General features: G+C 55.0%; 1 protein-coding gene across 3 annotated transcripts in view; it reads left to right on the top strand.

Annotated features, from left to right (window-relative positions):
• The window catches only part of MRC2 (mannose receptor C type 2), a 103,232-nt gene that overhangs the window by 57,956 nt on the left and 31,790 nt on the right, over positions 1 to 13,486 (top strand). For all 3 annotated transcript variants that reach the window (XM_044999737.1, XM_044999736.1, XM_044999738.1), the window contains exons 9-10: positions 357 to 464; positions 12,421 to 12,536. In XM_044999737.1, the coding sequence (XP_044855672.1) occupies positions 357 to 464; positions 12,421 to 12,536 (224 nt within the window). The remainder of the gene's footprint in view (positions 1 to 356; positions 465 to 12,420; positions 12,537 to 13,486) is intronic.

Genomic DNA, 13,486 nt, shown 5'->3' with positions numbered 1-13,486 from the left:
CTGACAAGGGGGCCGTTTCCGGTGGTGATTGTAATGCGTGGGCAGCTGACCCACTGAGAACCGGACCGAGTGCCACCAAACTCCTATCACACGGGCCACGCAACAGCCACTGCCCTCCTAAGCTGGATTTGAACCAACCAGAGGTTCTCTGCAAGATCAGACCCTGTACTGGGGACAGATAAAGGGAAGGGGGGATCCACAATGATGGGGTGATGTAGAGCAGCATGGGATCGAAGCACAGGGTGGGTGGGACTTACCCAAGCTTGCCACTGAAAATATCCCATCTCTGGTCCTTTGAGAGCTGCATTTGCTGTGATTCCCCCTTTGCCTGACCTGCTCTTTGCCATCCTCTCCAGGAAGGGAGGTGGAACGACAGCCCGTGTAACCAGACGCTGCCCTCCATCTGTAAGAAGCCCGGCCGGGTGAGCCAGCGGGGAGAGGAGGAGGACCACGGCTGCAGGAAGGTGAGTGGGCCTCTGCCAGCCCAAGCTCCACTGACCAGGGCTGACGCCTGAGTCCCCCAGCATCGCCTCCCCTTCTCCCCCCACGAATATTCCTCCCTAGGGGGGTGCACCCCCACGGTTTGAAAATCGCTGCTTTAGTGCGATTTATTTCCACTTTTAGAGACTACGTTACTGTAACAGGCGCGTGACATTTACCCACAGTGACTCTGTAGACAGGATGTAACTTCAATGCGTGGTGCCCCAGGCAACTGCCCTGTTTGCTACCCCCTCACGCTGGCCCTGGCTGTGGGGTGGGGGTTGCTGCCAGAGGAAGGAATCCCATGTGGTACTTGAATCACCAAGCCAAGGAGCTGTTGCTTGCTTCAGGCAGGCAGGCTCAGATCGGAGCAGGATCTGTAGTGGGGCCATGGCGTCTCGGCTCATTACCCATGAGCCCTCCAGAGCCAGCAGCTCGCCTCAGCGGCTGACGGGGCAGCCCCATGGCAGACTCCACCAGCGAGGTGTGCGCAGCTGCAAGCTGCCTCCTGAGCTCTTTTAGCCCAGCCGCTGGTGCGGGGCTCAGCTTTGCATGGAGCTTTGCTGCAGACAGCTTGACTTCCCGTCTGCCTGCAGGGGACGGGTGTCGGAGAGCCGTAACCCTGACTTGTCTCGGATGGGTCCAGCCCCAGGGACTGTCACCTGGCTGGCGGGTGGGACCAAGCACCAGAATTACAGGAGGGGGCTTTGAAGGAGGAGGTTAAAGCTGAGCAAGGAGGAGTGAAGAATTGAAGAAACCCCCGCCCCCGCCCTTCCCCCCTCCGCGCTCCTAGATCCCGGGATAGCGTGCTGAAGGCCTGTGGGGAGGTGGCTCCTGACAGCTGTGTGCTGTCCAGCTGCATAGTGTCCAGACGTGCATCCGCCCTTGCATCAGGCCAGCTGTGCAATGCCGAGATGCGTCTCCAGTCCAGCTGCGTGCTGGCCCGGGTCTGCTGGGACGCGGCCGTGCTGCTGATGTCTGCTGCGGAGGGGGCTAGCGGGGCTGCTTGCTGGCAGTCTTACCAGGGGGGAGGTGGAGCTCTGAAATACCAGGCCCACTGCCCCCACCGAGTGGGACGAGGTGACATGACTAGATCCTGGATAGGGAGGAGAAGAGTGGCTCCTGCGAAAGACTGAGCACCCTCCGCTCCCATCCGCGAGCAGGGGGAGCAGGTTTGAGTCCAGCTGGATAAATCCCATCTGTTCCCTGGTAGTGTGGTTAACGCGAGGCTGCGTCCCCCTGTTATTTTAGGGTGTGTGGGCCATAGGCAGGCTTCGATTAGCCCTGTCAAAGCAAGTGACCGGCAAACCAATTGCAGTTAGACGTGCGCCCTCGCTCTCGTCCTGAAGTTGGTCTGCGTTTCAAACAAAATGATTGGTCGTCCCCTCCCCAACCCTGGCTCCATTCACAGAAAGGCTGTTCCTCTGCTGAGGCATCTTGCCCAGCTTGGCAGCCCCAAGAGGATCGGAAAGCCAGGAGGCCTGGGTTTCAAGCTAGGAAAAAGCAGCTACGCTGGGCAACTGGAAGGTGCCTTCATACGCTGCGAAGGAGCCCCGATGGCATAAATAGACCTGGATGTGTCAAAAGGAGAGGTGAAAAGAGGTGTCCCGTCCCCGCCTCGTGATGGGATGGAGAGCAGGGGAGGAGAGACAGCGCATGTGGGACCAGCCGCAAAGGGAATGGAATGAGGTTCGAGTGGTTACGGTAGCTCAGGGGCTTGGGGGCACCATTAATGGGGGTGCTGTCCAAAGTGACCCCTCCTTCTGGGAAGAAACTGCACTGCCTGCTTCCCTGGCGCTCTCCTGCAGCATTCCCCGCCCTGGCGGAGGCCTGATTTTCAGACGGGCTCTCGGCTCCTGATTCTGCACCAAAATCGGTGGCCGGGTTTTCAGAACAAAAGCACCTCGCTCCGCTCAGATGGCTCACGCGGGCTCCGTGCGTCGGGTGCATGCTTGGAAATCTGGCCCCGCTCTTCATTTGTCCTCCATTGACACCCTGGTGCTGGGAGCTTCCTCTCGTGCTGCATTCGCAGTGGATGTGTCAGGCCACTGCGTTTGTCCCAGGACATTGTACCACCGTTGCCCCTATTAGGTGGCAGGGTTGCCTAGTGGATAGCGCACTGGTCTGGGCTTTGGGAGATCCAGGGGTCTGTTCCTGGCTCTGCCATTGACCTGCTGGGTGACTTTGGGCGTGCCTCAGTTTCTCCACCTGTAATATAGGGATAATGTTATTGACCTCCTTTATAAAGGGCTTTGAGATCTACAGGTGAAAAGTGCTAGATAAGAGCTAGGTATAATTATCTCCCACTCTCTCTCTTACAGCACTAAGGTTGCTAACAGTAACTTGGGTCTCCATACCAGCTGGCTGTGGCCATCCACCAGATCCCGTAGCATTTCCGCTAGCTTCCGCTCATCCAGTTCTAGGCCCTTTAAGGGTTAACGTTTGTAAATGGGTGTAAATCCTCATTTGTTCAGGGTTTGCAGGACGGACGGGGCTTGACTCAGGCTGGCACATGAGAGCTGACCCGTTCCAGTCCTGGTGCATGGCGTTGATGGGGTCGTGCCATGCAGACATTTGCTCCTGCTACAGTATGGGATGTGACCACATCACACCCAGCCTCTCCTGCATGGAGGACTAACGAGCTGCCCCGATCCCTCTGTTGAAGCAGCGGAAGCTCCATCACTGGAGACGTTTTAGCGCTGAGCTGTACAGAGCTCTTGAAACAGATGCAGGGAACGCTCCTGCGCTGGCCAGGGGGGTGGCTCAGATGAGGCCTGGTAGGGCTGTGAGTTCCATGCTTCCTGATCAGCTGGCTGGCTGGCATGGAAAGATGCACCAGCGCTATTCGAGGCTGACTTCAGAGCAGCCCCTCCAGCTGGGGCATTGCCTGGGCTCTGAGCCCTGCGGGGGGGAGGGGGCTTAGGATGGCTCGACGGGCCAAAATCTGGTAATGACATCTGCAGGTTCAGGCTCCTTCCTGCTTGCCCATAATCGTGTTTGATCCGTGTGCGCCGAGGCTGCTGCAGCTTGGGCAGTGGGGGAGGGTTGCAAATGGGCTGATGAAACCGCCGCTTAATATAAAAAATCCTGCCCGGAGGATTAAAAGCAGTTGCCAGGGCAGCATTTGTTCTAGAGCAATTAGCCGCCTCGGGCCTTGTTCACGCTGCTGCAGCAGCTGCCTCCCCTGTGTCTTTCCGGTCGCTCCCCTTTCTTCCCTCCATCCCACGCGCCTTGGCAGGCTGCACGGCAGAGCGGGAACTCCCAGAGTCTGCCAGACATCAGGAGTGACACACTAATCCCTCCAGCATGGCCAGGGGGGAGGAGCTGGCCCCTTGATGCACTGAGGTCCTGGTGGGATTAGGGAGGCAGCAGATGAGGAGCGACCCTCCTTGGAGTTGAGGCTTTGGCAAGTCAGGCTGCTGGCTTGCAAGCGGACAGAAGGGGTGTGGTGCATGGGGGGAGGAGAATTGCATTGCAACGCTGCCAGATTCCTTCAGCCAGAATTGGAAACTGAAGCGTCTTAGCCATGGGGTCATTTTGCCTGTGGCCGGCAGGTCCCTCGTGCTGCAGGGTGGTGCTGCAGGGAGCCCGTGCTGCTCACAGACCAAGCAGAGCAGCCCAGGGTGGGGGCCGGAGGTGAGCTGCCCGGCACTGAAGGGGTCGTGCCAAGGTTGAACGTTTTTTTTCCAGACCTCTTGTTTTGTCCATGCGTCCTCACCCTGTTACTGGGGTGCTGCCGCCTGACGCAGGGTCCCCGACCTGATCTCTCTCGGTTTTGTGTTCTGGTCTCTTTGCACAAGGGCCCGCCCTGAGTGACTTTCCCTCTGAGAACCCGTTGTCCTCACCCGCTGCCCTGCACCCCAGAGAAGCTTCCTCCTGCCTGCCCTCTTTGTCAGTGCTTGTGTTTGAGACACAAGGTCTCCCTGGGCTCTGTTCCTGGCTCTGCCGTGGCCATGCTGTGTAGCCGTGGCTAAGTTACTCTCTGCCTCAGTTTCTCCATCTTGTAAAATGAGGACGGTTCTCCCCTGATGCCCATGAAGGCTGTGAAGCTCCTTCCATTACTGTTTGTAAGGTGCTTTGCCGTACTTGGGCAGAAAAGGCTAGAGTGGGTCACAGGTGGTGGTTCGTGAGTTTCACCCAAGTCTTGAAAACCCCCAGATGATAAGCCTTATGCAAATGACATTAAGGCACTGGTGATCTGAAATCGCTGTAGTATCCTTCATCCTAAAGGAACCCAAACCACATTTCTCTGGAGATCTCGTCTCCCACCCCTGACTGCAGACGCCTCTAAGGTGGGTCTCATCAGCTGTTTTAACATCTCACAGTAATGCTACTCAACAGCTTAGGAGAGGAAGTGACGAAGATCCAGCCTCCAGGTAAACTGGCAAAGGAGAATATCATTATCTAGGTTGGTGAGAACGCCAGTATTAATAGCCCTTCCTTACAGGGGGTGAAAAGTGCCATTTGATTTTCAGTGACCAGCCGTACTCAGGACCTCTGTTTTACAGCTGATCTGAAAAAAGGTGCCCCTGAGGGCAGGGTCCCTTGGTGCCAGACTGGAGCATTGGGTTCAGCCCTGACTCAGAGAATGCCATGTAGTGGATCACCCCGACCAGTTCTTGTAATACCGGGGAGATTTCCCATCACAGCTCAGCTGGCCTAAGCATGCCTAGCGATGAGATCAGCAGAGTTACAACCCGTCTCTGGTTGCAAACCATCATGCTGTCCCTGGATTGCCAAGGGATAAAACTGCCAGAAAATTAAATGAGACCCTGAGACTGCAGATTATAATGAAGAAAAATCCATTCCCTTCCTCCCGCACCCCCCAGCTCTTTGTCATCTGCAATAAGGAAATCAATGTCCTGCTGATAATTGGCCTGCTACCCTGTACCTCTCTGTAACCACGTTCCAGCCTGAGCTATGAAATCTGTTTCACACACACTCACTCCGCCATGCACACATGCTGCCCACAGCGAGGGAAGCAGGAGCGTCTTGCTGTGCTTGGTTGCTGTCCGGGTACTTAAAGCCAGCGCTGCACAGCCTGACTCGGAGGACAAAAGCACAGCCGGTTACCAGAGAAATACCAAATGGGAGCTCACCATGAGTGAAGGCTGCTTGTGAGTAACTCGGAGGCCAGCTGAATTCATGCCCAGCTGGCAGGTCTCTGGGGGATCCAGCCAGTGAATTCCACTCGTTCCCTCCATCAGAGTCTGTTAATTCACCTCGTGAAGCATCCCGCGCTCTGGCAGAGCTGAGGGCGAGGGGCAGCCTTCTCTGGATGTGGCAGGTATAGGAAGAATGGGTGGGGGCATGGGAGAGCGTTGGACCCTCAGGCAGGCAACCTGAGTGTGCACCGTAAGGGGTTCTCCCAGAGGCTGGGAGTCAGAATTTTGTTTATAAACAGAGTCATTAATAGGGGATTAAGATAAGAAAGGGCTGATAGGAGGTTCCCTAAAGTTAAATGATCTGTTCCGAGCTTGGTGAGCTGCGAAAAGTGAGTAGCCTAAATGACAGAAATTGTAGATTTTTTTTTTCTATAGTTGTTTCAATCGTTGGATTGAAGAGGTGGTAAGGAAGTTACTAATACCTTTCTTTGAGAAGAGAACTGATCTTTTAGACAAAGGAAATGCAGTAGATCGAATCTACCTGGATGCCAGTAAGGCATTTGATGCAGTTCCACATGGGAAATTATTAGTTAAATTTGAGAAGATGGGGATGAATATATGAGAACTGAAAGATGGATAAGGAACTGGTTAAAGGGGAGACAACAACAGGTCATACTGAAAGGTGAACTGTCAGGCTGGAGGGAAGTTACTAGTGGAGTTCCTCAGGGATTGGTCTTGGGACCAACCTTCTTTAACATTTTTATTACTGACCTTGGCACAAAAAGTGGGAGTGTACTCATAACATTTGCAGATGATACAAAATTGGGAGGTATTACCAATGCCAAGGAAGACCAGAAGACCATACAAGATGTGGATGACCTCGTAAGCTGGAGTAATAGAAATGGGAATGATATTTAATAGTGCTAAGTGCAAGGTCATGCATTTAGGGACTAACAACAAGAATTTTTACTATAAGCTGGGGATTTTATCAGTTGTAAGTCACAGAGGAGGAGAAAGAATTGGGGGTATTGGTTGGTCACAGGATGACTATGAGCCACCAATGTGATGCAGCTGTGAAAAAGGCTAGCGCAGTCCTAGGGTGTATCAGGTAAGGGGTTTCCAGTAGACAGGGAAGTATTAGTACTATTATACAAGGCACTGGTGAGACCTCGTCTGGAGTATTATGTGCAATTCTGGTCTCCCATGTTTAAGAAAGATCAATTAAAACTGGAACAGGTGCAGAAAAGGGCTACTAGGATGATCTGAGGAATGGAAAACTCAGAGACTCAAAGAGCTTGGCTTGTTTACTCCAACCAATAGAAGGCCATGGGGAGATCTGATTACTCTGTATAAATACATGAGAGGGATAAATACCAGGGAGGGAGAGGAGTTATTTAAGTTAACCATCAGTGTGGACCCCAGAACAAATACATATAAACTGGCCATCAACAAGTTTAGGCTTGAAATTAGGTGAAGGTTTCTAACCAGCAGAAGTGACGTTCTGGAGCAGCCTTCCAAGGCTAACTGGCTGCAAGACTGAGCTTGATAAGTTTATGGAGGGGATGGTGTGACGGGACTGCCTACAATGGCATGTGGCCCATTGGCAACTGCCTGTAGCAAAAAATCCCCAACAGCTGGAGACTGGGCACTAGATGGGGAGGGCTCTGAGTTACTACAGAGAATTCTCTCCCAGGTGTCTGCCTGGTGGATCTTACCCACATGCTCAGGTCTATCTGATCATGATATGTGGGGTCAGGAAATAATTCTTCCCTGGGTCAGATTGGCAGTGACCATGTGGGTTTTTCACCTTCTGCAGCATGGAGCAGAATAGACATTACAATTTTAAACCTAACCCAGTGTCCCTTACGTGACTCGCCACAAGATGTCCAAACGTGTTAGTATTAGAGCCGAATGGGTCTAAAGTTTGTTTATTTTTTTCTTGACGTAGGAATTAGATACAATGCTCCTGTTGGATATTTCTAAATTATTATCTGCAAAAACACTAGACTTTTCAGTTGCCTAAGCAGCCCCTGGAGCCATGGTTAAAATTGCCCCCCGCCCCCAAATCTGAAACGGCGCCCCTGTGGGCAGGCACGGGATTTGTCCACCCCCACCCACGCGTGGCCACACTCTCAAACATAGAAGTCAAACGACGCCTGTGGTGGCAGGGAGCAGGGAGGCGGAAGGAGGAGGGAAGAAAGGCTCTGGGATTTCAGTAGAAGTGTCTGAGAGGCTGTTTTGCCAGCAGTGTGGTGTGGAGGGGGATTTGCTCACCAGTATCGCCTCAGGGACATTGAGGACACTGCAGACTTCGTCCACTCACTCCGGGCCCCCTAGTATTCCCCATGTGTCTGCCCTCGCAGCCCCCCCACTGCTGTCCTTACAGCCCCTCCCTCCTCCAGTGTCCCCCATACTTCTGCCCTGACGGCTTCCTCTAGCGCTGCTCTCACCGCCCCGCACCCTATGCCCTTCTGCGGGGCCTGGCCCGCCAGTGCACTTCCCTGGCGGTCGTGCACTGTGAGCAGGACCCGTATTTCTGTCCCCGTGTCACAGAGACAGAAAGCACTGGCTTGCTCAGGGGGTGACAGAGCTGACGGTGGAACCCAGGCGTCCTGCCCCCTCAGCCCAATACGCCCACCCCAGAACCCTCCTTCCTTCTCCCAAATTCCTTCTAAACCAGATCCAGACACTCACGTCTCCCGAGCCAGCCGCTACGCAATGCGGGAGGCCGCCCCCCTCTCCTCCCCAGCCTGTCCCGCCCCAGCTCCTTGGGGTTGGTCTGTAGGACCAGCCCGTTGGCGTCTGCAGGGCAGCCAGCGCTGCTTGGTGCTATAAAGAAAACGTGCTGTGTTTCACAGGTGGAAACACCATCTGCTCACGGTATCGGTCACGGTTCTCCCAGGCCTCCCTGCCAGGTTAGCCAACGACCTGCTCCATAGCCCCCACCTCCCCGCTGATTGATTGGTGTAAAATCCACAAGCAAGTCAGGTACTGGGGCACCATATGAGCTGGGTGATGGGCAGCGGAGAGAGGTATTGGGGGCTGGGTTAGAAGGGGACTTGGGTCGTGGGTTCTGGGAGGGAGGGTGGAAGCACACGGAAAGAGGAGGACCGGAAGCACTAGGGGATGGAGAATGGTGCTGGAGGGGGAGGCCAGGAGCAGTGGGACAGGGTGAGCAGGCCGGAGGGTCCCAGTTGCTCACCCCAGCTGAGAAGGGTGCACAAAAGTGCAGGGTAGGACCACCAGGGAGGGAGCTCAGAGCAGCTGGGCTGCAGGCAGGTGGTGGTCCCAGTTCCCAGCTCCCACCCTGCCATGCCGGTGCTGGGCTCCTCCAGTGCCCGTCACTCCTGAGCTGCAGCACCCCCGGCCTAGCCCCCAGTGCTGGGTCTCCTCTGAATGCTGCCGTGAAGAATTCTCATTGCTCCCAGCTGGGGCCTCTTCCGAGAAGAGCCTGCCCGTCATGCCAAACTGTGCAGTGGTTTTGTAATGCAGACAGATGTGGACGAGGGATTGGACTGGGGCTGCCAAGCTTCTGCTCAGCAATAATTTAACCCAAGTCTCCATGGGTGAGAGAGGCTGGTGTGTTAACCTGCTGTGTCCCAGAGCCCTTTGAGAGCCAGTGTCAGAGGAGTGCAGCTTGCACTTCCCCTGGCATGTCCCCAGGGCTAGGCGGAAGGTTCTGAGGGTGACCCATGTGCCGCTCCAAAGGGTGCCGTTCTCCCTCCCTCCAGCTTTCGTTTAAATGCTGTTTCTGTTGATGGTGGGGAGGGGCAGGGAACTGCCCCCATCTCCCCCTTCTGTCTTGCTGATTTCCATGCAGACGGATCTGGAAGGTGGTAATAGTTTGTAACCCACAACTATAGGCCAGCCTGGGGTTAGAACCCACCGAGAAGATGCGAGTTCAACTCCTGGTGTCAGAGCCAGAGTCTCCCGTTGCTTACACCAGGGGAAAGCTGCGGTAACGCCATGACAACAGGGCTCAGTGAGAGGCGGGTGCAGGCGCCCACAGCAAGCAGTGCTCCCTGGTGGGGATTGGGAGCCAGGATTCCTGGGTTCTGTTTGTACCCCTGCCTCCCCTGGGCTTCAGCTACCCCACTGGTGAGCTGAGGCTGACGATCCCGACCCACCTTTGCCGGGAAGCTCTCAGCTGAAAGGCACTAACGTCACTGCGGCTCTGCTCCTTACAAACAAAATCAACTGAGCTGGAGTGAAACGATAATTAACACCGGTGGTGTTGGCTCAGAAGCCGCGCACGAGGAGGCACCAGCCGCCCTCTCTGTGTGACTCCAGCGCTCCCAGCTGCTCTTCCTTCTTTCTGTCTCGTCTCTCGATTGTGGGCTGTCCCGGGGCAGGGATCACATTCTTCCCGTTTGCCAGCCAGGGACCCCCAGCGCGCTCTAGGGTCCTCAAGAAATAATTGCCATGTTTCTTGGCGATCAGGGCTTCATTCTGTAGCTTGAGCCGCTGCCTTCTGAGACTTTCCCTCACCTCCCGGTCCTTCTTTGCATGTTGTCTCTTCGGTCTGTGGCTGTCTGGGGCAGGAGCTCCTCTGCCATAGGTGCCGACTCCATGGGTGCTCCGGGGCTCAAGCACCCAACAGCCACAGCTTTTCGGTGGGGACACTGATCAGCTGGCTGGCGGGAGGCGCTCAGAGTAGGCAGCGAGCAGTTGGGTGGGTGGGTGGGGAAGAGGTGGAGACAGGGTGGGGTCTCAGGGAAGGGTTGGAGTGAGGTTGAGGCCTTGGGGAGGAGCAGGGTGGAGCACCCACCTGGAAAAATAAAATATGGCGCCTGTGCCCTCTGCATACCTCGGGGAAAGGCACCTGTCATGCCGCTGTGGAACTAGAATCGTCTGCATAATTGCCTGGATAATTATCTGGTTGCTGTGGGGGACTTTCTGCCCCAGGTTTTGCCTCTGCATCTGGCTGTGGGTGGAAGTCCACCAAGAAGAGAGGTGGGCTTTGCATGAGGCCACTGCCCCTGGCGCATGCTGCATTCCAGCGGGAGCAAGCTCAGAACGGGCAGTACTTGATGCAAAGGTTTCCAAGCGCTTTCAGGCAAGTGCTCTGAGTAAAGCAATCACAGAATCATAGAATCTCAGGGTTGGAAGGGACCTCAGGAGGTTCTAGTCCAACCCCCTGCTCAAAGCAGGTCCCATCCCCAACTAAACCAGCCCAGCCAATGGGAGCCAGGAACTTGGGAGTTCACATCCTGGACCAGACGCTAATGCCCTCGGTGAGCCTTGGGAAGGGCCCTCCCTCTTGGTTGTTGTCTAGGTTTCCCCATCTGCAAAATGTGGATGATTCTTACCTATCTTGCAGGGGGGTTGTGGAGCTAGGTACGGATAAGGGGACATGCCCTCCAGCCTGTTGACATCCCTCCTTGGCATATTGGCCGTAGCTGCGCTTCTGGTTGGGAGGATTCATTAGCTGGGTTTGCCTAGCACTTTCGTAATGCACAAAGCTAGTGCGCGACTCTGTCTCCTGCCCGGCGCCCGGCTCTTTGCTGCCACCTACGGGGGCTGTCGCGGCCGGGCCGGCGGCGCTGTTGGTGGGAGGTGGGTTGTGGCAGGGTGCGTAGCTAGCGAAGGCCGAGACAATGGGCATTTGTGCCCTGGACTGGAGTGCTGGGACTCGGGCTGGCTATAGGGAGGGGGATGCGGGCCCCACGGCGTGGATGAACAGCTCAGCCTGACATGACCACACAGGATTTGTTAGCTTGCCTAGGGCGCGGGAAGGTGGCAGTGTGGCCCAGGCCTGAGCAAGGCCAGTTTCTCCAGCCGAGCCGCTCCTTCCTTCTCCCCCACCCTGGCCTCAGGCTGGGCAAGGAAAACCCTCCCGGCTCTTTCTTTTGTTCGGAGTGTTTCCTTTCACTCTTCCTCCTTTTCTCTGCAGCGATCAAGCCTCCTTCCTCCCACCCCATGCAGCCGTGGCTGCCGCTGCCTTTGCCAAGTGTTTCTGGAGCTCTCTGCACAGTCCCTCCTGCCCGTCTGCTCTGGCAGAGAATAGACCCTATTGTGTCCCCAACTCCAGAGAGGCTCCAGCATCAGCAAACCAGGGCTATTAAAGCGGACTGCGGTGGGACTTGGCTTTCCCGCATAAGGAGGGGATTGTATTCCCCTCCCTGAACCTCCACTCGGGGGTGGGATGTTGGCAACGCAGATTTTTCTGTTACTTTGAAGCTGCCTCTATGTTTTTTCTGCAGCCCTGTCCTCTCAGGCTGCAATCTTGTTAGATCTCACCAGATAAACAGGGTCAAGCCGGGTTAGCCTGTGGATGGGAGACCTCCCAAGAAAAACCCAGGGTGTTTCAGTAAGTGATGGTGGTGAGTCAGGTCATGGCGCTCTTCCCTCTGAAGCCATGCTGAGCCCAGTGCCCCAGGAGTTGCAGGGGACTCTTTGCCGCTGGGTTTTGGATGAGACTCAACACTGTTGTCCTAAGTAATTCTAGTTAGTTTGCATAGGGATTGCCAGACTGGATGAAACCCAGCGTCTGTCTATCGTAGGCCTGTCTCTAAGGGTGGCCAGCATCAGCTGCTTTCAGAGGAGGATGCAAGGAACCCCCTAGTGGTTTCTTGTGGCCTGAAGCAAGAGGGTTTATATCCCCAGCAGATTGTTTTATCCCAGCTAGTGGAACTGCAGAGGTGGTTCTGATTCAGGTGCATGTCTGATCCCTTTTCTGAATCCTGCTAGGCTCCTGGCCTCAGTAACATCTTGTAGCAGCGAGTTCCACTGGACAATTATGCATTGTGGGTAAAGGGCGTTTGGAAAGCACATCTGCTCAGATGATACTAAAGTCTGCAAGATGTCTTACCGTCATGGTCTTCTCTTTCCCCAGGGCTGGAAATGGCACAGCCCCTCCTGCTATTGGCTAGGAGAAGACCGTGTGACCTACAGTGATGCACGGAAGATGTGCATTGACTACGGGGTCACCCTCATCACCATCACCAACAGGTGGGTGCGCTCTGGGGATTAGCTCTGCTGCCATGATTGTTCAGCTTCCATTCCCTCCGGGACACGCCCATAACCCTAGCTGAGGTCGCTGGAGTCGCATCCCCCACCCCCCCGGCTTGCTGCTGAATACTTCATTAGCAGAGATGGCCTGTGGTCTGAAGAAGGGATGGAGAGGGAGTACCCTGGTTTCTATTTCTAGCTCTGCCACTGAGTGGCTGGCTGTACGGTCTTGAAGCAAGTCATGTCCCGTTTTCCCCCATCTATGTAATGGGGATAACAGTACTTACCACAGGATACTCCTGGGGGAATTCTGTGCTACTGTGTATGTGCATAATTAATGAGCCCTGCAGATTTCTAATTTTTTTGCGCACAAAAAAAGGTTCTGCAAAAATGTCGCTGCAGTTCCGCCTTTTGCCCACGAGAGGGCGCTGTGGTGATAGAACAAAGCTGCAGCTCAGGACCAGCAAGGGAAGAGAGAGAGCTGCCTTCTTCTCAGAGTTTACCAGGCCAGGTCAGGAGACAGGGGCTATGAGGAGACAGACAGCAGGGGGTGCTGTGGGGTGGTCAGACGGGCAGGGGCTGAATGGGAATGGAAGCACAGTGCCATAGGTGAGAGGGAGGTACAGACACACATGGGCACAGGGGCAGATGAGACTGACTGAATGGGAGAGGCTAGGGGTCAGCTAGGGTCTGCATGGGGGAAGCTCCCTAACAATCTCTTCCCACCACCCCAAAAAACCTGTTCCGTACCTTTCCCACCCACACCCAACAACCCTCCAAGCTCACACCCAGGCTCCTTCCCAGCAATTTACTTCCCTCTCCCTCAGCTTCTCAGTTACCCCGACTCCCCAAAGCCTTTGCACTGCTTCTCGGGGGGGCGGGAAATACGTTTCTGTACTGTAGTTTAAATGAATTATTACTCTGAGTTCTGTATTAATAGGCCTAGTAAG

This window comes from Mauremys mutica, chromosome 25, assembly GCF_020497125.1.
Source record: "Mauremys mutica isolate MM-2020 ecotype Southern chromosome 25, ASM2049712v1, whole genome shotgun sequence".
NCBI lineage: Eukaryota > Metazoa > Chordata > Testudines > Geoemydidae > Mauremys > Mauremys mutica.
The sequence above is the reverse complement of the archived record's forward strand: the minus strand, read 5'-3'. Positions and strand labels throughout refer to the sequence as shown.